The 23,090-nt window shown below is 37.5% G+C and overlaps 1 protein-coding gene across 2 annotated transcripts in view; it reads right to left on the reverse strand.

Annotated features, from left to right (window-relative positions):
* Positions 1 to 16,679, reverse strand: part of aff2 (ALF transcription elongation factor 2) — a 97,668-nt gene extending 80,989 nt beyond the window's left edge. For both annotated transcript variants that reach the window (XM_087798951.1, XM_087798950.1), the window contains exon 1: positions 16,588 to 16,679. In XM_087798951.1, coding sequence (XP_087655077.1) covers positions 16,588 to 16,640 — 53 coding nt within the window. In that variant the 5' untranslated portion in view covers positions 16,641 to 16,679. The remainder of the gene's footprint in view (positions 1 to 16,587) is intronic.
* Between the last annotated feature and the right edge of the window lie 6,411 nt (positions 16,680 to 23,090).

Here is a 23,090-nt window from a genome sequence, read left to right on the forward strand (position 1 = left end):
TGTCATAAAATGTGGTTTTAGAATTTGCTACAGCAGTACAAGACAAACCATTCCAGAGTGCAGTCACAGTGTTTGGAAGTATTTTATGGTCCGACGCTGGCTGATGCTCCCCAGGAAAACCACAGGAGGAAAGACTCGTCTTTGGCTCCTAGAGTTGAAATGAACTGTCCAGTTGTTCTGTGAAGACCTTTTCTACTCAGCTGAAACACTCGACTGCTTTCTGTTTCACCCACACTGTCAGTGTGTGTCTGTCAGTGTGTGTCTGCATATTTTTTGCCTGCCAGCGTGAACAAGCTGCACCGAGCACACACACACACGTGCGAACACTCAAACACACATGCATCTTACTAAAGCCTGTCAGTTTAGATAAGTTCATGTGTGTGTGTGTGTGCTCACACACGTGTGTGTATGTTATGTGTATATTACTATGTGTGTGAGTGAGAGAAAAAGGGAGTCTGCGTGCGTGTGCGCATGTGTGCGTGTATATGAGTGTGTGTGTCAAAGATAATACAATTTTTGGGACTCTGACTCCTCGTCTATGTTGCTATGGTAACAAGCTCTGGACCAGAGTGTTACAGTGAGAAAGATGGATAGAGGGACCCCCAAGGACACACACACAAACACATGCACATACACACACTTCAACACACATATACACACTGCTCTCTCTCTACTACACACACATATATAAATGCCTCTACATGAGCTTCTCTCAGTCTCACAGACAAAGACGCTTTTTCAGCCAATTATCTGGCAGCGGCACGTGAAGGGTTAACAGCTGCTCCGTGTCTGTACCACAGAGATTTTACCTCGAGCCATGTGGTGTGAGCCGCTCACTATTCGGGAGCAAGACATTTTCCAACTCCACTGCCTCATTGCCGAGCAGGTTTCCCGGGTGCACGGGAAGTCAAAGAGTCAGCTGGAAATGACTTCTTTAATGATGATAGCTGCGTTGTTAATGCGTTATGAATTTACGACTATAATCATGTTTGTTTTGACGATCATAATCACCAGGAGCTGTGAGCAAATGAGCAGCAAAATTGCATTTTTTCCGACGTTTTATTTGAAATTGTTAGGTGAGTACTCGTGATCTGAGCAGGCGTAATGAAGTAATCATGGTTATGGTAGAAGATCCCTGCTGGTGCAGTGTTAACATTATTCACTGACTTGTCTCGCAGCTGCATTCATTTACATTTATCAAGACCGTATCATCCTTTAAGAAGCTTTAATCAGCCGAAACACTCATTAGGGATCCTTTCACTAAGAATGAAGTTAACTAAGCTTTAAAATGTTGATTACGAACATTTTGGGGATTTGATGTGAAATACACAAAGCTTTTATTCCATCTTATGTGGTCTTAAAAAAAACAGGTTATCAATCTTACTGTTTATCTTCATATAAGTGAATTTCATTAAAAACAACTGATTTCTATCTCAAGTAATGTGACATTAAACTATAGTTTGGTTATTTAAAGTCCTTCCTAACATTATTCAACTTCACTTCACTATTGTTTCTCTGACTTTGAAAGTATAATTTTTTCCTAACATCAAAACTCTATTAGATTTGGAGCTGGAAATGATATTGCTCACCTTTCTTTTCCAGTCACTATTTACTGGGCATGACCTCAGGGTCTCTGGCTCTTCCAGTTTCAAGACCTTAAGACACGTGTCAACAGGCCTTAAGGCTCGTGGGCCTTGCCCAGCCGCATTAATCTGGTCACGGTCAGCGGGCATTTGCTTATTTTTTTAACCAATAGAGAAGCCCTCATTGAAGGGCTGAGCACACATGAAGTAGAATAACTGGGTTAAAGAAAGTAACCCTAAATCTATGAGTATGTGCAAGATCATTGCGGAAGAGAAGGTATTTTATAGACTTCCCTTCGATAGGCAGTGAGTACATAGATCTTTCTTGGCAGTGCATCGGAGGGCGAACCCTAAAACCCTTTGTTGAAGGATCTTGCACACATTTATACATCTTTTTAACAGTCAAATATGCAGGGTGGCCTTTTGGCAGTACCAAAAGAAGAGAATCATTTTAAACACTTCATTATTCATAGATAAAGCCTGTAGTTGGAAGACACAAGCAAGAGGTCAAAGAGACAGAAGTTCTTTGACTCATTTATCCATATTGAAGCTGTTTCTTTAGAAAATAAAATACTGAATGAAAAAGCTCTTTTGAAAAAGATTATTACTGCAAGACGGTTTAAAACTCCATCTATTGCTATCAGTAGCAGCATGGCTCACCTGCTGAGACTCTGAGACCCCCCCCCCTTTAATGTGCACACACAATATGCTCTGATAAGCCACATTCTTGGAGCCAGATAGCTTTGAGATGAGCAGCGCTCACTCCAATACCAAAAAAAAGAATCATAAAATATATAGATATAGATCGATTAATAGCACGACGTGACTGCTGAGAACAGCAACTGGGTCCAGAGGGAGAAAAAAGTATATTGATCCTTCTGACCTGAAAGTCTGATCTTAGTTCCAGGTCGCCAAGATATTAATCTCAACCAGTGAGATGGTATGAGGACTGGCCCAAGATATGTGTCATAATCATGACCCTTTTTCAGTGTCTCAGTTCTTATCCTGACCAATTTAAACCAGATAAGATTACAACTTTTTTGATTTAAATGTTAATAGTTTATTTGAGTTATTTAAAAAAGACGGACCAATAAACATGGACAATTACGACTTCCTTGGCTAAGGGATAAATAGTTGTCTATTCATGTCTATTGGCAAGAATGTGGTGTTTCGATACGTATCATGATACACAACACAAAAATGAACAAACGCTGTGAATGATAGCATGTTATTTGTAATTGTACTTTTATTTTACTCACACTTTATTGAAATAGAAACCATAAAAGAACAATTTAAAAAATGAAATGTTATTTGGAAGCCAAGAAGAAAAGGAAAAAAATGATATCTTACGGTTGAATATCATATTCAGACAAAAATAACCCAGTCATACCTGGTGACAGCAGGATGATTCTTTGAAAAGACAGCTTTCGTTTTCTAGGTCAACTTCTGCTGCAAGTCAGACAATCAAGGTCGCCCGCCAACTTGGGCACACCAGGGATATTGTGAACTTTACAGCAGCCTTGTAGGACAAAGAGCGACTCTAAGAAGATCTCCGATCACTTACTTTCTGCAGGACTTATTTATCATTTGTTATGTGTTGTTTATACTCGGACATACACAACCATAATAATTGTATTTACGTTTATCTCACAAACCAACAATTATTATATGTCCTGACTGGTATGATCTATCTAAATCATATGATAAATAATTAATATTTTGGGTTGAGATTAAAAAAATATTTCAAAATTTGTATTATTGCCTTCATTTTTTTTACGTTTTTTCAGAATACAGTTGTTTTATATCTTTAGTGGCAATATTGACTAAATTTGCAAAGTTAGACTATCGAAGGTCTAGTGAGGCCCAGAAAAATGGGAATGGTTAAGTAGTTTTTGAAAGCATCAAGTATGGCTTTACAGCCATACAGACAAATGGCCACGCTTGCCCAAAATTCATCCAAGAATTGCCTGGTGAAGATCCTGCAAAAATGATTATGAAAATGATGTTGAAAACTTTTCAATTAGGATACACAGCACTGAAAATACATTGGTTATTTGTTTCCTATGCTTAACAAATAATGAATATTAAGTAAGGCAATGTAATATGAGCATTTACAGTCCAACCAACCTGACAAAAAGCCTTGTCGGGCCAGATTTGGCCACCGGGGCCTGAGTTTGACAAATGTTGTTTAGATTCTCATATTCAAAAGTTAGGTCGACATGAATTCTCAGAGTAGTTGGACAAATGACCTGTTTGCCTCAGGCTTCAGTTGACTTCATCACTCATCATTAGAGGACACAAGCTTCACTTAATAAAAGTGAAACTAAGCAGATCATCAGATACACAAAACAAGCTCTCAAGATCAATACACATTTACACAGTTTGCAACACACACGGTGTGCATATTGATCGAGCTCCTGTTAGACATTTCTCCACGAGCTGTAAGGGGAGAGTGAAAGTTTACAGTTGTGCCTCACATTTATCTGCAAGTTAATGAGCCCAAACAAGGATTGTTTTCCTCCTGACTCCTCAGCAGGGTCATGCAATCTGAAACCAAACTGAATACACTCAACAGACAAAATCTCTATTTCTTATTTTTACTTTTTTATAATCATATTCACTACAATAATTTGCATAATATTTGGTTGCCGTTTAGAATCGCTAAGGAAGAATGTAATAGTGAAGCCCAGTGCTAGTAACATCTTCACAGGACAATGAAGCAAGTAGAATTAAGGGAGGGGGAAAAAGGTGATGAAGTGAAATTGAGGAAGCTTCATTATGAGCCGTTGATAAAGAGCTAATAAAAGTCCTGAGGGGACGCTGAGTTAAGGAGGACTGTGGAGCTCTAGAGGAGAAATTGAACGTTTTAATAATAAAGTTTTGAGTGCCTTGATAGTTATTGCCTTTTCGCGTATTCACACTTGAGCACTGACGGAGGCAGTTTTTTTCTTAAGCATTATCATCATAAGACAGTCAGTACCTTAAAGGATGTTCCTAAATTGAAGACAAGGACAAGACCAGCTTATTCATGGTAGCCTTGAGATGTTCCGAAGACAGCCTGGAAATATTGACTTCACCAAATTGGACCACAGAGTAGACTAGCCAGCAATGGATAGGGGATTTTAGTGGGCCGCCATGGATCAGGAAGTTTAAATGTAACGCTGTCTTTGTACAGTCTCAGGTTCTACAGGGTGATTTGGAGTGCGACCAAATCTGGTAAGAGTACAGTACAGTGTCTTTTTTTGGCATGCAGGAAAGATTTGACAATCAATTTCAGTCAATCAAAGTAAAGTACATCCCGAAAATTAATTTAAAAAAAAAGAAGTATATACTGTATTTACAAAAGCTTAATCATTTTTAACTCATGAATCATAAACCTCACTTTATCATGGGTGTGCAGTAGCGATGGTCTGATGAAGCTTCATGAAGCAGTTTCATTATTTTCAGAGTCCACTAGATGGCGGTCTCTGCACTATTTTCCTTTGTTTTGAACAACTGTTGTAATGGAACATCACATCATTCTTAAACTCATGGCGCCACCTACTGACCTCCAAACATGACACTGCTCCATGAAGCTTCGTCAGCCCATCAGTAGCGTGCGGTCACCTACACATGAACAACAGGGTTGTACATTTGGGATTATGTAAACAGAATGGAATCTTGGGTTGACTCAATGAGAGACTGTAAGACAAAGTATGCGGCCCATTGGTTAATTTTTATATCTAGAAAAGTTCTGGGCTAATCCACCCTAAGCCAGAGCAAAAGGATTTTACTAGAAAAAAGGTTTTGGTGTTAATTGCCGTATGGTCGAGAACTGCTAGATTTGGAAACCAGGGTTAGGCCAAAACTGTCCACTTAAAACGAGTAAACAGTCACGGACACTGAGAACTAAAAGCAAACCCTATGATGCCTTCTCTGTTTAAAAGAACATGTTGTGTGAAAATATCATCATTAGTGTACTGCAACGTTGCCAGTCATGGTGTAAATATTGTCATTAGTCAGATATCGTCCTTCCTGTCTCTGATGACCTTTTGAAGCCTCAAACTAAATTGTCCTTGGCTGCAAAACCTACGTCAACGACCCCCCACTTCTACATTCTCTGCAAGTATTTCTCATTAATTTTAAATCCTGCCTTTAGTCGACTCTCTGAGGAGCGTCAGCAGCTCTGTGTCTGGCCTGCTTTAAAGTGCCACTGACTAAAAAACATTAAAACATCAAATCCCACTCCAGGCGTAATTGAAAGGAGGTTCGACAGCCTCTTGTCACGATTTATTAGTGCTCGCTGTGTCTTAGTGGGAATTGTGTTTTTTGTGGAGTAAACTGATTTGTAATGAATAGAGGAAAGGAGTCATGATTATACATACGGGGATACAAGTGCTGAAAAAGATTCAGACAAATCTAAAGTTGAAGGTATATGTGCACATGTCTGTGCTAAACTGAATCACGTGAATGATTTTAAATGTTTATTTGTCCATCTTATAGCTAAACAGCACAAAGTTGGTTTTGTCTGATGAGAAATTGGTTGATATGGCTTTACAAAAGTGTTTTTTTTTCCAATTGTCAGACACAGTCTGGGAAACCAAATCAAGATATTCCATTTTTAAATAATATAAATACATTTATAATATGTATGAATTGATATAATTAACTGCAATGGACAATTCACATAACAGTTTATCTTAACATAAAATAATACTTTTAATTGACATATTTACATCATTTTCATTTGGTTTTTATTGTTAAATCATAACAAATCATTAACATTCAGTACTTTCTTTTGGAAAAATGACATGAAAACATGATATACAGTAATTCACAGGGCAAAATTCTAAGGGGACTCTTCCTAGAGAGCAGGCACTTTTATTTACTGAGCACACCACCTGAAATACTATTAGAAAGGATTTTCTACCACTTATTCCCCGATGGTGGCAACAAAATGACAAGTTCTGTGATCAGAGTGTCACTTCCTTGTGTGTTTTTTATTTATTTATTGTGTCTATTAGTCCTTTAGTGTTAAGTTGATCTGGCCAGAGGTCACCCTCAACAGTCACCCTCCTCCACTGACCACTTTGACACCCAAGTTTGAACTAAACAATGCTTTCCTTTTCAAAAAAGATCAGGAAAAAATGAGAAAACTACAGATGTTTTCCATAAATCTCACTGGGGGTCAACCACAATGTTCTTGTGACCTCACTTTTTCCGAAGGATTGAAACAGCTTGAGTGAAAATAACAAATTTAGTCACTACTGAGGCTGTTCATATCTGACTCTCCGCCGCCTGATGTTATGTCTCTCAACATAATGTCTAGAAAAAGGCATACTGACCTTTCAGTGCAGGTTTTATGGGGGATGGTAACTCGATTAGGTCAAGGTAAAGGGGGGCAGAAGACCCCCATGAAAACTCAATACATCCAATTTTGATTTAATTTAAAACAACCGATTATATATTAAATAAGTGAGATTTGTTGCTATTTTTGCCAATTGTATACAGTATATTTCAAAATATAGTGGTAGTGTTTTATTCTTAGCTTGGTAAATAAAGTGTAAATATGAGTTATCCACAGACACATCTTGACAAATATCTGAAGGTGGTGTGATTAGGCTTCCCTCCGATGTTATCATGTATTATCTAGCCTTTCTTGTCACTCACAATAAAAACCTGAGCATATTTAACCCTGAACTCTTCTAACTCCGTTATACTGTACATCACACATTATGTAAAGCCTTCAATTTTCGCTCAGTTCTTCAGCCTTCATTTATTGTAGTTTTTCTATCTTTCATGTCAATTTTTTGCTTTCAATGCTTAAGGATTTTTACATCATTTTACACATCTTGTGGTAGAAAGCCCTGTGCACCAGGTCCACAGCCAGGAGACTCGGAAATATGTGACATTTGGATGTTTCTTAAGTATTGTTAACTAAAGATTTTGTGGATTTTACATTCTCACATCTGTGTGGAACTTTTCCTTTCATGCTGGCAGCAAATCAGTCAGTCATAAAAACAGAGATGAAGGCTCAGAGAGAAAAGTAGGTCAGACGCTGAGATGAGATGGTTCTGATATGTTCTTACTGAATGTGTTCTCTCACTTCTCAGACTCACTGGGACAAGACGTGAGGTGAGGTCCAGAAGTCCCAAGAAGTGATCACAGATGCATTTTAACTACCAAAATCATATTCATATAATCCCTTAAACATCAATACAATTATGTGAACACTTGAGTGACACAACATTCCTTTAGAGGTTTGTGATTTGTAGCCATAGTTGGCATTTATACAACACTAACTGTGATGACATTTATTGTGCCAAACATTCCAACACGAGTCTCCTGCCAAAATGTACAGCACTAAAAACACTGAGAACCTGTTCTGCAATATACATTCAGTCTCCATAGTTAGATTGGAGTACTGAAGATGATCTTTGGTAAGACTCCTTGTGATAGGTGTAGTATCATCACGTCCGAAATTGAAGAAAGTATCTTCTTTCATTTAATTATTGTAGCAAGTGAATTCCTGTCTGATCTCATGGTCTGTGTATGTGGATTAATGTGGAACCGATATTTACCTTTTTAAAGGCCTCAATAAATGCTAATTTGTGTGGTTATTAGATTGATATTAGATCTGAATGCAGCCTCATAGATTTCCTTTCATAAAATGCTGATTATATGCAATAAAAATCCCTCTCTGCACCTCATTTTCCCCTGACCACACCCCAGAGTCGTGATTTACCAAAGGTAGAACCATTCATTACTTTAAGTTACCTACCCTAATTCAACCAAAGATTTGTTTGAATTGGAATGATTTCTTCAAAAAGTTAATGACTCCAGGTCTTTTCCGATAGAAGAGGGGATGAGGATAAGTAATGCAGGATTTTTCATACCAAATTCGAGAAAAAAGTCACTCAGCTGGACACTTTCAGAAATCCAATTCACACTCAAAGATTCATGCAGACGGTTTAGTCTTTTACATGCCGGCTTCTGAGGCATTAAAGATTGAAGATAGAAAAACTACACAAATACTGTATATATATCATTATTTTTATATATATAAAAGGACCTTTGAAGGAACTTCAACTGATGGAAATAATCATCACAAACAGATAAATGTGATTATACTCCTAAAATCTGATGTATAACACACACTAAAATGTTATACTCCCAGTGTATTGGATTTCAACTACCACTGCTCTCTGAAAAGCCTTTAAAATAAATACATATTATGCTACAGGAAAACTCTTTTCATCATGTATTTATGTTCCTTTATTTTACAAACACACAACACGTGTTCTGTCAAAGTCTGGTTTGATTCTGAAAAACTCTTGTGTGGCTAAGAATAATTGAAATAGTCTTTTGGAGTATTAAATATTTTGTAATTTGAGTTTCTTGGAGAGAGTGAGGTCTCTAACAAAGTGGATAACAGTACAAGCTTCCCCTAATCCCTTTCTTTTCCTTTGACACTGCTCTGCAGGTTGGACTAGAGAAAAGCGTTTAATTAATATTTCAGAAATATTAAAATTGTTTTAAAAAACGTGGAAACCCAATTCCTTCACGTGTCTTAACTAATGCAAGTATATCGCATCAGACAAATGGATACAATACTGCACCATCGGGGGTTTGTAGAGGCTCCAAAATCCACAGTTGGACTCGTGTAATTATGTAACGGTGATACGAGTAATCATTTCCCTAATTAACTACTTAAACTGTTCAACCAATCCACATCAGCGATGATTAAGTTTCAAAGCCATCTCCCCCAGATTTGAACGTCGTGATTAGCCGGCGACATGATGGGCAATTAAAGTGAGGAGGAGGCAACAGTCGAGCCGAACAGTCACATCAAAACCTTCAGATGCAGACAAGAAACGAGGAACGAGCGGAGAGGGAGGAGGCGAGAGGACGGGGGGCGCAACAAAGACGGGAAAAGATGAAAGACTATTTCTTTAGCAGGAAGGGGGAGGAGGGAGACCTACGGGGTTGGATCCATCCAGATATAACAAAGACACACGGATTTTCAAGATTGTTTTCTCTCTCATTTTCTCCATGAAGAGAAAATCCACTGTCAAACAGCGGCGGCACATCAAACCTGAGTGACAGACTTTCTACTACAATGACAGTGATTTCCCCGCTCTCTACTGAAGAGGCTCGTGTCTTTCATGAGTGACAAAAAAAAAAGAGTGAACTGTATCTGAGCTACACATCCATTTCCACGTCTATCTCATTGTACCAACAATGTCTGTTGTTGGCAATGTTTTCTTTGTAATCTTAGACAGGTTCCTCCGCTGACACTTATTCACTCCATCAGTGGCTAAAGGACACAGAGGGATGTTCGTCGGTGAAAAGTGAGACCAAAATCAAATATTATTATTTATGTATTATTATATTTTTATTGATCACTTATTGGTGATCTTTCAAAGGAGTAACCACATATATTCCGAGCATCTTTTATATTTTAATTGTGGTCTATCATTTCAATTGGCGATCAATGAGGGTGAGGGTTACTGTACGAGTATTTGGCCTAATTTGGAAAACTGAAGATTTAACGATAAATGAACCGGAAAAATGTATAAATTAAAAAATTAAAATGCACACTGCGGTGCATATAATGTGAGGAGACACTTTGCTGTTGCTATTTCACTACATATGTGCTAAATTACCGGTGATTTTTTATTTGTTTGCCTAACATTGAAACGTTAATAGTAGTAGAGAGGTTATTATTCGTAATCTGGCACCTAGCCCTGTTTTACACAAATGTCACATTTTTGCAGCAGGGGTGTGGTATTTTGCCCAAGGCAACTATTTCCAGCATATCTCAAAAAAACAAAAAAGCAGCAAAAGGATGTTTCTGGGTCAACAAGGGACACTTTGCCCAGATCAACTCGCTTACGATTAACATTTATAGAAAACCTCAAGTAGAAAATGAAAAACAAAAATATATGTTGTTTTTAGTGTGTGTACAATATGTGGTTCTGGAAAACTGAGTCTCGCAACATTGATCCAAGTGGTGGTGAATCAATACAGCTATGGGAGAAAAGTGTGTTAAAGCTGGTTTGGCCTAGAACCCTTTTGAAGGATGTGACAGTTTTTAGGATGCTGTGAAAGAACTAAATAAGCTCTCAAAATTGATTATTTGAACAACTTGTCAAGTTCTGAAACATAAAGTAAAACACCTAACACGCTTTTTAAAATAAAAATAACCTTCGTCATAAGATAAATGAAACCATCAGCTTCTTTAAACACAGAAAGCAACATATAAAAGTGACATTTATCTGTTTACATATTTTGTAAAAGTTAAAAGGTTGTTGTGTACACACTTAGTTGTCTATTTAGATTGGACCTACGCTGAAATAAATATTAAAAGAAAATGTCCCATGTGACATCTTTTTGGATGTACTTTTGCCCAAACCACTCCCAGCTGCTCAGTCAGCAAAGAGACACAACGCAGAGAACAGCCAGGGATGAGGTGTGAAGTGAGAGAGCTGGTGCTGAAACAGACTTGGACCCTTCTGCGACGAGTCCATGGTGTGAAAGCCGCCTTAATCTCCAGCTCAAGTTATTCCTCGTGCCGACTGTACCTCCACAGGAAGGTGATCCAACTATGAGATCCCTAAGGTGCTACCGCTAAGACAAGACAGTGTGTTAAAGGCTTCAGGATGAGACGAACATTGTTGGGTAAATAACTTTTGGAGAAATACAGGATGAAAAAACAAACCCCTAATAAATAATTTACTCCACGTCCATTGTCTGGTTCTTACCAGTGTGACGTGGTTTTGGAATAATCCTGATTCTCTCACAATTTTTCAGCACAAATGCCTCCGAGGAGTGAGTGCAGGGAAGATGTATGTCACCGACTCCTGTTTATTCTCTGGATTGGATTGTTGGTGACAAGGACAGTTTGCAGGGAACACATTAACACGCACACATACACACATAGGCCTAGAATATACAACTATCCAGTATGTTTTTGGACAGTGGGAGGGAATCAGATTCTTGAGTCTTTTTTTTCCCATCAAAAACATAAAACACACACTTGCAATATATATTCATCTGCATGTATTCTGTATTCATAACTCATAGCCTAAATATAATTAGGGGTACAATAACATTTATACAGTTACACCAGTCAAGAGAAAGTACCATTTCTGCTGTAATACAAATTCCTCAAAGTATATTTGTCAGCAAATTATTTCCCCAAAATAGTTATTTGCTTTTATTTCATCAATATTAACCAACACTATTGTGCCGTGTTTAGCAGTTCATTCAAGAAACATAAAGGAAAATAAAGTCAATAACCAGATCTTGTTATATTATCCCCCAAAGAAAAAGATACTTTTTTTGCTGATATCAGTTAATATGTCCGTTTGTATTACTAAAACATACGGATGGATTTTCATGAATGGTTACAAATGTGCTAACTTTATATGTCGGAGTTGTTCTATTGATTTATCTTGAATCTAAAGCAGATTCATGGCTTTTTACCGCTGCTGCTCAGACAGCCAGTTCCATTTAGGGATAACAAACCTTAGTTCAGATAGTTAGATTGCTGTCGTTGGCCAATGTGTATTAAATAAGGTATGTATTTTATTGATTTTAATGTAGCTCTATGTTTGTAAATTTGTTAAAGTAATGTAAAATTAGCCCCTTGCTATAAAGATGCACTAGGAATGCGTAAGATTCAACATGTATTATAAAATATAGTCATGACAGTGTTTAGTCACACTTAAAATATTGCTATAAAAGAATAATGATAATCTATCTATCTATCTATATCTTCCTCCGTCCGTCTTTTTTGCTTCCAGAAACCTTTATTTTAGACGTGTTTGAAGTTTGCATATGGATTACACCTAAGACTTAAGTATTTTTCCATTTTGTTTCTTGTCAAAACGGGTCAATAACTAGTAATTCTTCTTCATTATGTCTTATTCAGAAAGTCAAAAGCAAAATGCGACTGAAGGAAGAGCCAAAAGTTAGTTTTAAAAAAAGCAGTTTTCCTGGATATTTTTGTCTGTGTGAGCAGAACAAAGTTCTCACACACAGGTCATGAATGACTTCTGCTCTCTGTGATTTCTGAGGAAAGAAAACAATAAACAAACCAAAAAAAAAAGTATTGCACAACCGAACTGATCCGATTTGAGCGAAGGTCGAAGAGTTCTGGAGCCAGTCTTGGCTGACATTGGGTGGGAGCCAGGGTTCACCCTGAACAGGTCACCAGTCCATCAACAAGACAGTGACTGTCAAACTCCGGCCCAGAGACACGTTTTTTTAAGAAATGTGAGAGAAAATGTTTGGAACCTGCAGCTCCTGAGATCATAAACCATCCTAGCAGTAAGAGAGAAATCTGTATCAGCGCCAGCTGATAGAAGTTATTAACAATACACACTGGACTAACTTGTTACATCTAGATCCATTGACATTTGTTGGCAGATGTATGTTAGCGTTATGGTCTGTGTCATGCTGGACTAATAGCATTCCTGGAGCACATTCATGGAGGATTTTACGTGGGCCTTACAGTCTGGAAATTACAGTAAATAAAGCTGTTTAATTCATCAGGCTATAAATGACTGCCTAATTGAAGTGGTTCTACAAAGGCAAAGATTTTTTTTTTGTCCGATAACGACTGTGAGGGCTTTGCTTTAATGGGATTAGGAGGTGTTGCATGTAACCAGTTATATGTTTGTTACAAGCCAATACAAATGTAGAAAAATATTGTATTATATGTAAATTTTACGCGTAATTTAACATTGAAAGGGAACTGAGTAGTTGAGAAAGTCCACTGAGATATACATAACAGACATGTACAACTTCACCGAGTCATCATTTCAGGCCCATAAATCACATTTGTGTTTGGGAAGCCCAGAGCATCAGTGTGCTGGACTGCAGTCTGACAGACACACACACACACCCTCACACACACGTTGAGCTTGTTGTTCAGCTCCACTCCAGCAGCGGGGGGTTAAGTACCTTGCTCCAGGGTCTTCCTTGGTGGCTGCTGAGGGACGGCACAGTGTCTCACATTCCCCGGCTGGAATAAAGCTTCACATAAGCAGCGGTGTTGCCAAGTCACTGTGCTCCCACAACACTACACACTGTGACACTGGACGGGCTGCTAAGACTCGGTGATTGTGTGTCTGCAACTGTCCACGATATTTGACCTTTTGATCTTCAAATTGTCTTTAGATTTACTCCTTTTTCAATGAACATCACCACAATTAATATGAATAGAAATACTAATAATATTATAAATACTAATAATAAAATATCAAGATAAATACTAATATTAACAATATAAATATTAATATGAATATGAACTTATGACCATCAAACAGTTAAACAGCAGTGGGTCTTAGACGGAAGTTGCATTCATTTCCATAATGGCTGAAGTACTGAGTTAAAACTGAAAACGGACTTAACGAGGGTCTTTTTATCATAGAAAAAAAAAATGCAGACAGTGGCAGCAGCTGTGTGTGTATCTGTGCTGTGTGTGTATTTTAAAACAATAAAAAATAAAATAGGTTGATTTAAAAGTGTTGGTGTCTTTAAAGGTGATAAACATCAATCAAACCCACCTGTAAATGTTTACATTTATTGACAGGTAGAAGAGAATAACTCGAACATTTCACTTAGATTTTAAAGGTTTTTCATCTCAACATTAAACTTGCCCACAAAACCCAAAAGTTGCTGCACAGTTTCCCCCACATAGCTTCACAACAGTGTTGTGTGTGTTCAACATTGAATATGTTGATATGTGTGATCAGTAATGATAACAGTTATCATTACGACCACTAAGTAATGCAGCCTCAAGCTTTAAAAATGCCTCTTAGATAATTACAAACAAGTGTGTGTGATTATTACTAACAGGTTATTGTGATTGTTAAATAGTTCAAAGGAAATTATACCATTTTAAATTCATGTTTAAAAGCCCATTCCCCTTCTCCACAATCATCATATTAGTATATGCACTCACATTTCCCTGCCATTTGTCTGCCTTTCCATTTGTTTCCACAAACTTAAAAGGTTGGGTTTTTTTTTACCAACATGCGATCAATAACAGTTTATCAGTATTCTGGTCCTGCTGCGTCCTTTTGTGTCCTACATTCAGTCTTTCTGTCTCGAGCACAAAAGTAGCATTTGTTATGAAAGCTTTATCAATCAAATAATGTCAAATCAGTCAATTTATGTATAAGTTGTCTACTAAAAATACACACTTAAGATTTTCAAGTATTACTCTGACATATTTTGTTATTAATTCCTCATCACTTCTTAAAAATATGATATAAAGATGTTCCTGTCGTGGAATTTCACATTTGATCTCTTCATGTCGCATATTGTGACATTGTCTCATACCTTATTATATTCCTTTTTTTTTTAAACAATTAGCTCTAATTGACACATTGATCGACTTTTTTCGTTTTCCATTTATTTTAAGACGACAGGGGATGTGACAGGAAATAATGCAATAATGCAATAATGCAACAAAAAAAAGGCCAGGATGAATATAGAATGGCAACAAAGAGTACTTTTTTTTTATAATTAGGCCTCAAAGTCTTGATCTGATTATTATTATTTTATTTTTTTTGTAGATTCACATTTTTGCCTTTCATGATTCATAAAAAAAATTATTGAAATGTGGTTGAATAGTTTTGCCCTGTTTGTAGTCAAATAAATCATATCATATATGACCATGTCTTCTTTTTTATTAGACCATGAAGTAGAGCAAGGGATCAGTAGGTGGCGCTCTTAGTTGAAGAGTGAAGTTTCATGGCAACCTTTATTCACAAGAACAGATACTGCCATCTAGTGGACTCTGTAAACAAGGACAGTGATACATGAAGCTTCATTAACCATCACTAATGATGGTTTTCGTCTGGAATCATTCTGTCATGTGGGTTATATGTGGGTCATTCTATACAAGCTGGGTTTTGATTTTTTTTTATTTCTTTTGTTACATTATTTATTGTCATCAGATTCAGAAACTTTTTATTGCCATTGTTGTAAACAAAACATAATACAAATGTCTGCAATTTTATATAAGGGTAATAGGTGTGGTAAGTTTGATCTAAACTTCAAAATATACAAATAGGTACATTTCACCTCAATTTACAGCTGCTAGCATTGTCATCCACTAGCTAACCCAGCGAGAATATCATTAGGTTACAGTTGAGGATTATTCATATCTAATCTATGTTACGTTTTTACAGAGCCTACCTTACTGCTGGACAACTGACTAAATCATATGTTTGGAACTCGCCTGCTTGAGACCTTGGCTCCTGCAAGAACCTGAGTGCAGAATGTTGGTGTCTGAAACAATGTATCTGTGCGCGCAAGAAAGATGGTTTGTAAATAATAATAATAACAATTATTATCATACGTGTAACTTTAAGGACACAGATTAATTTTCTTAAAAATGAATATACAGTTTAGGATTCTTACTTACAATAACAACAGTTCCCATTCCTTGAAATACATTTTTTTTTAAGTTTAAAAATTCCGTTTAAACAATTCACAAACGTGTGATAATGTCATGTTGTGTCTTGACTTCTTCAGTTGTGTAGTGTCTCATCGTGTTGTGTTGTGTTGATGACACTTAAACATGTTGTCCTTGTGTCTTCATGTTTGTAATGTTGAATTATTTTCAAAAATTCCCAGATGGTAAGACAATGTTTTAACTTGTATATGTCGCTTAAAAATCCAATCCCTACAACCACCGTGTGATGACATCAGGGTCTTCTCCCCACCAGTCACGTGACGAGCTATGAGACGTCACTACAGGTGATCTCACCTGTATCAGTGGTTCTAAAGCTGCTACTATCTCCTCCACCTGACTCACACTCCAACAAAGCCTCATGCCTGGGAGTGTGTTTGGGGGGGGGGGGTGTGTGTGAAAGTGTGTGAGATGGAAGAGAGAGAGTGGATGAGGGGGGTCGTCTCAGGCAACATCATCGGTGACAAAGAAAGACGGGGTGCAGGTGTAACGAGTCCCACACAAGTCCCCGTGAACGAAGCGAGCAGGACTCACCATGGCTGCTCCAGCTCCCAGTCTCGGAAAAAGTCCAATTCAAAGAGATCCATGTCCCGCTGCTGCCGCTGGTTCAAATCCAGAGCTGATGCCGCGACTCGCTCTTCAGGAGCTACTGATACACGCGCGGCGTGCGTGAGCGCGTGTGAGCGCGAGAGGAGAGGGAGGAGAGGGAGGAGAGAGAGGGATGAGGGGCGGTACTGGTGTTGGATCTGCAACGTGGATGTGGCGAACTGTCAATCGAACCGAGGGGTGGCAGGGGTGAGACCATGAGTACGCGCGCGCACACGCAGAGGACGCACACGCAAACTACACAAACACGCACTTGCAAAAGTCACGAAAGGTCTGCACATGCGCAGATAGGAAGACCGGTCAAGTGGAAGATCAGTGAGAAAATGAACTTACATTCTTACAAAAACAATTTATATAATCATAGTTTCTCTTTTTAGTGTTTGAAATATATTAGTCCTTATCTAACCAACCTGCAACACTCTTTAAATTATTATTATTATTTTTTTTAGAAAACATTGGCCATACATTTGAAAAATGATTGTAATAGGCCGAAAATACTTTCTGCTATTATGGCATGTTCACGTAGAACTGCACAAGGATGAAGACAACGTGTTGAATTGTTTATATTTTTGTTTTGTTAGTGTAAATAAAAGTGAAATTGATTTTGAAAAAGTGGATTCTGTATTTTGTCAGTCCTTATGGTATTGAAGACCAGTATTATTTTCATCAACAATCGTTTCTTCTGCTGTCTCATGTGGAAACTTACAACAATAAAAAAATTGTGGATATTCTTTAAGTCTGAAATTATGTTTTAAAAGTAAGCATATTTTACATTTTAAAATAAATTAATTTCAATGTGTGTCATGAAAATCTTTTTTCTTGGACCATTGGAAAATAGAGGGTTAGTGATAAAAGTTGTTTTTTTTATTTGTGACTTAAATACTGAGGATGTTGAGAATTGATTAAGAAAACAATATAAATGATGAAACATTGTCCTTTTAAAAAAACTGAACTGATCTGAATTCAAGTATTGCAAAGAACCAATGCTAAATCTTGTCAAGTTATATTTTGACGAGTGGTGTACTGTAAAAATGATATCATTACTTCATGAAGACACAAAGTTACATAAAATAATTGTGTAAACAACAGCTAGAAAGACTTGTGACTGTCCAAAAAAAACATTACAGAAAATATGACAGAAAAACAACAATACTACAAATGTTACATATTGTTGCTTTAAAACCAGATATTGGGGGCTACAAGCAAAAAGGGGTGATCATGGAGATTACAATGAATGAATGGGAACCAGGGAAGAGGCAGTGAAAGAAGACCAGACTTCTGGAAGTGCATCAATGTGTTACAGGTTAATACCCTGCATGTAGCAATGGTGCATCTGAGCTTTTACAGGACTGTTAAATCATGGTATAATAAATAAATAAATAAACAACTTCAGAACGTATCACTTGTTTTATTTTTTGTCGGCATTAAACTCCTGCAGAGTGATTTTTGTATTTTCAAGTTTTTCAGTGCATAAACTTTATTTGAAACCACTGGATCAAAATAATGCTATTTTGTATTTTGGGACCCCTCAAGATGCTTTTGCAAACCGCAGTTGTATGTGGCCCAGCTTAACTTGAACTTTTAACTTTTGAAGAAGGTTTACATTTGTTTCAATAAACTCCACGGGTGTTGGGAGAATATATAATAAATGCAACAAGAGTGAAGAAGAGACCAATCATCAGCGGTGCTGTCGGTACAGTGGAAGTGTCTTCAATGTGACTATGAAGCAAATCCACATGATGTACCATAAGGGCTTGCATTAGTTCTAGGAGCTCAAAGTAACATAAACAACAGCAGGTAAGTAGCTCAGATTCATTGTCCCAGTAGGCTGAAACTGTACTTCACAATTATAATAAACCACTTGATTGAATCCTAACAAATCCACTGCCTTGTATGTTTAGAAAGACAGTTTAAAATGATATTGGCAGATTGAATCCTTTTGAGGAACATAAGAAGACTCTTAAGTACTTATGAAGTTTCATGAAGCACTGTCATTATTTTCAGAGTCCACTAGATGGCGGTCTCTGCACTATTTCCCTTTGTTTTGAACAACTGTTCCAATGAAACATCATTTTTAAACCTATGGCGCCACCTACTGACCTCTAAACAACATGACACTGCTTCAAGAAGCCCATCACTACTTTTAAGAAATGTTTGGTTGAGAAGGAGAGCTAAGATAAGGGTGTTTCCCAAACAAGTTCCTAAGAAACTTAGTCGGAGCTGTCCACCAGTGATGTTGAAACTGACTCAATCAAAGCCAGTCAAATCGATCACCCTCCTCTTTATCAGCACATAAATCAGAGTATCAGGTGGAGCCTCTCTGTGTTCAATTACATCTGTGTCCTTGATAACTTTGAAATCCCACAGAGTTGTTGATGTTTATATTGTTGATAGTGTAGGTCAGTGGTCTCCAACGGGTCTGTGAGACATTTGTTACCTGGTCGCACAGAATCTTATTACTGCCTTACTGACATTGGCACAAAGTCTCTAAAAGCTATGAGACAAACACATACAGAACATCATCGTCAGTATACAATCAAATACACATAGATGCAAATACACAAAGCAATCGAAAGCTCTTGCTGATTCAGCCTTAGGGCATGCTTTTGTACTTTTCCTTTTTTATTTCGCAACATCAATTCGTCAATATAATCAAGATTTAACCAGTATGCAGTACAAAAAGGTTGCGGGCCTCTGGTGTAGATGATTTGGTTAAATTATTCAATTGTTTTACTCTCCAGACACTGTATCTTCCAATAAAATAAGGTCTGAATAAGCAGATCTGTTGTGTGGAGTCCCCCAAGGTTATGTTTTGGGTCCCTTATTATTTTTGGTGTACTTGATTGCCCTGGGTTAAATCATTCAGGGATCTCCTGATGTTTCTTACCACATTTTTTCTGATGACATCCAGCTCTACTGCTCATTTGATCAAACAGAGCCCCAGAGGCTGAACAGCTTAGTCAATTTTTTGCTAAAAATCAAACAGTGGCTGAGTGAAAACACTTTGCAGCATAATGTGGGCAAAACTGAAACTCTCCTTATTGCTCCTGATGATAAGGTTCCAGGGTTGAGTCAGTACTTGGGTGACTTCGGTCAGTCTGTCAACCTTAGTAACCTGGGTGTTGTATTTGACAAAGACATGTCTCTAGTTCAACACTGCGGAAAACTGACCAGAAACTGTTTCCTTCAATTGAGAAAAATCTCTAAACTTAGGAAAATGTTGTCACAACACGATCTGGAGCTTGTAATCCATGCGTTTGTTTCTTCTCGCCTGGACTATTGCAACAGTTTATTTTCATGTCTCAACAAGAAGGAGCTGTCTCGCCTGCAGTTGATACAGAACTCTGCAGCGAGAATTCTAACCCGCTCTAGTAGAAGAACTCACATTTCTCCGATCCTTAAAACTCTTCACTGGCTGCCAGTTTCTTTCAGGATCAATTTAAAAATTCTGGTTCTTACTTTCAGATCTATTCATGGTCAGGCTCCTCCTTACATCACTGATCTGATCCAGCCTTACACCCCAGCTCGGGCTCTTAGGTCTGTGGATCAGAATCTACTGATGGTTCCTCGCACACGGTTCAGGACCAGAGGAGAGAAATCCTTCCAGGCTGTTGCTCCTAAGCTTTGGAATGATCTTCTTCTCCTTCTACGTTTGATGGGGTCTTGTGACTCCTTCAAGAAACATTTACAAGCTTTTCCTTGATTTTCTGGGACTCGTGTATTTGTCTTATGTGTCTTGGCCTTTTAATGTACATATTTTAACTGTGTATTGTTTTTGATTGTTAAAGTGCTTTGTGACCCTGGTCTGGAAAGGTGCTTTACAAATAACCTTTACTTACTTACTTAGAATATTTACTTACTTACACAAATAAATGAGTGAGAGGCTTCAGTTTATTTGATGGATATTTGTCACGTGCCAATATTTACCTTCAGTACGCTAAACGAATATATACAGAAGTGTACGGAAAACTTATAGAAGTAATTCAATAAATCGTTTTATTTCATGGAGCATTATTTTATGCTCGATCACTGAGCATTTGGTCTTTAAGAAGGCTGTTAAGAATGGGTCAAACACATCCTTCTTTCACAGCGTTAATAACAACTAAGATCGTAGCTCATAAGAGCTTCTTCACTAATCTGGGAAACCAGCTATTTACTTGTGTGTAGAAGTGGTGTGTGAATGCGATATTAACTGGAATTGATCTGAAGCCAAATAAACACAGGTTAAGTGTTGCCGTTGCAAACAGTTTAAATTTCCGACTACAAGCCACTGCTTTTATCACAAGCACTGAACCCTGAGGCCTTGACAATGATACGGCTGATAAATTGATTTTATGGATTAGCAGGAAGAGCGGGACAGCAAGGTGGAAGATATAACCTGTCGGGAAAGAAAACCACAGTTAGGGAACAAAATAAAACCTGGTTTTGCTTAGAACAAAATTTGTTGTTTTATGATGGAAAACACAATGTAAATGCAAACGACGCAGCTTTAAAATTGAAGATCGATCTTTTTGTCGTAGAACTACAATTTACAAATGTTGCATGGCAACTTAGCATCAATGAAACAATGATGAAAAGCTGGATTATTCAATATAAATAACAGATTCAATTCAAATAAACACCCAATGCTTTCAGAGGATTTAATATTACATAGCCTAAACTTGACAAAGATGTTTTGGCAGATGATCGTCAGGTCAAGCAAGGAATTCTCCCGCCTGAACATACTCTATACCATTTACTCTATACTATAGTAAATGTAAGTTGTATGTTATGTTACATTATTTCCACCTGGTAGCGCTGTTTCCAGTGTCAAATATAGCTAGTGCGGTCACTGACATTTAATCAATAATATTTCAGACAACACATGTGAGGCAAGTAAATGGAGGCAGGCAGATGTGACATCCAACCAGCTCTCAGTTCTGAGCAAGTAAGAGGCATGTAGTCTAGCTAGCATGCCTCTTACTTAAAGTAAACTGGAGTTAAGTGTCCTGCACTTGTTCATGTCGTGTCCTGTGATTGGATAGGCACTATGTTAGCGCCACAGTATTCCAAAATTGCTGACACCATGGCTGAAGGAGGAGAATTGATAAATTTGGTTGCGGATATATAAAAATTAAATAGTAAAATGTTGGTGAGTGCATTTTATTTTTTTGTGCAAATCAAAAAATGGTTCTACTTAATTTATTTTGTAAATAACATTTTAGCGCAGCTGCATTAACATGATTGACGAACTCAACTATTATTGGAGTCATATATATATATATATATATATCATATATATACAGTATATAGCTGTGTTACTGCCGTGTTATAAACACTATTGGGAAATTTATTTTATCAAATTATGAAAAAATAAATTGTTCTGCGTTAATGTATGATGTTATAAATGTAGTTGGTGTGCCTTATATTCAGGTGAATTCCTTAGTCCAGAAATTACTGGAACTTTTTAGTTGGACATATATCTACGGGATTCATATATCATCAAAGTTTAGACTTTTGGGTTTTTCTAGTGACGATTTTGACATATTAAAATAGTTGATAAACAAGATAATATTAACATTTTATGAGCAGGCCCTGACCTTTTGTTGAAAATACTGTGAATACTCACTACAAGTTGTTTGTTGACGTTGGATGGAAAGAAACTTCCATTTTTGGGTTTTACAGTGATCCAAGTGAATCACTTTTAGTGTCCTTCTGTAATTAATGTCCAAACCAATAATGATCCTTGTTTCCTTTGCTACAAACATTTTTTTCAGCCCAATGTTCACTTCCTCATCAAAGGTCACAACCAGCACAAATGTTACAGTGACCTGTTCCCAGCCAGCTGTCCCCGCTCACTACAGATACTGCAGCACGTGCCGAGCAGCACGCGTCACTGTTTATCCCTCACCATGAATAATAATTGACCAGATGGTGGCAACTTCTCACCCAGCATGTGTGGAAGCATGTAGCTGTTCTCCCTTTGTGACATCACCTCCCACGCTAAACTGCGCATGTTTGAGAGGCTGATGAGGTTTTCAAAGACGGACCGCCGTCACTCCAACTCTTTTGAGTGTGTTCTGGAGAAAACACGTCAACACAAGACGACCCCTTTCTGAAGGCTTAAACAACCATCTGGGGAAAAGTAAAATGGTCTGGAGGAACAAATATTTACACTTGGAATCATCTTTATGGCCAATCATTCTCATAGAAGGAACTCCAAATGACGAGATAATAAACATGAGTTTTCTGAGCTCCTCCAAGATTTGAGGGATAATTTAGTATATTAAAAAAAAATCTAAACTACATCTTAAATGGTACAAGGCATGGACTAGTGTATAAAGATCTAGTATTGACAGTTGCTGCCCTTGATCAATCTTTTATTTGTAGTTCTTAAAGGGCAACTAATGTAGAAACAATACTCTCCTGACTCACATTTTTCAAATGTCTTT

Source organism: Callionymus lyra, chromosome 9, assembly GCF_982586985.1.
Source record: "Callionymus lyra chromosome 9, fCalLyr1.hap1.1, whole genome shotgun sequence".
Taxonomy (NCBI): Eukaryota; Metazoa; Chordata; class Actinopteri; order Syngnathiformes; family Callionymidae; genus Callionymus; species Callionymus lyra.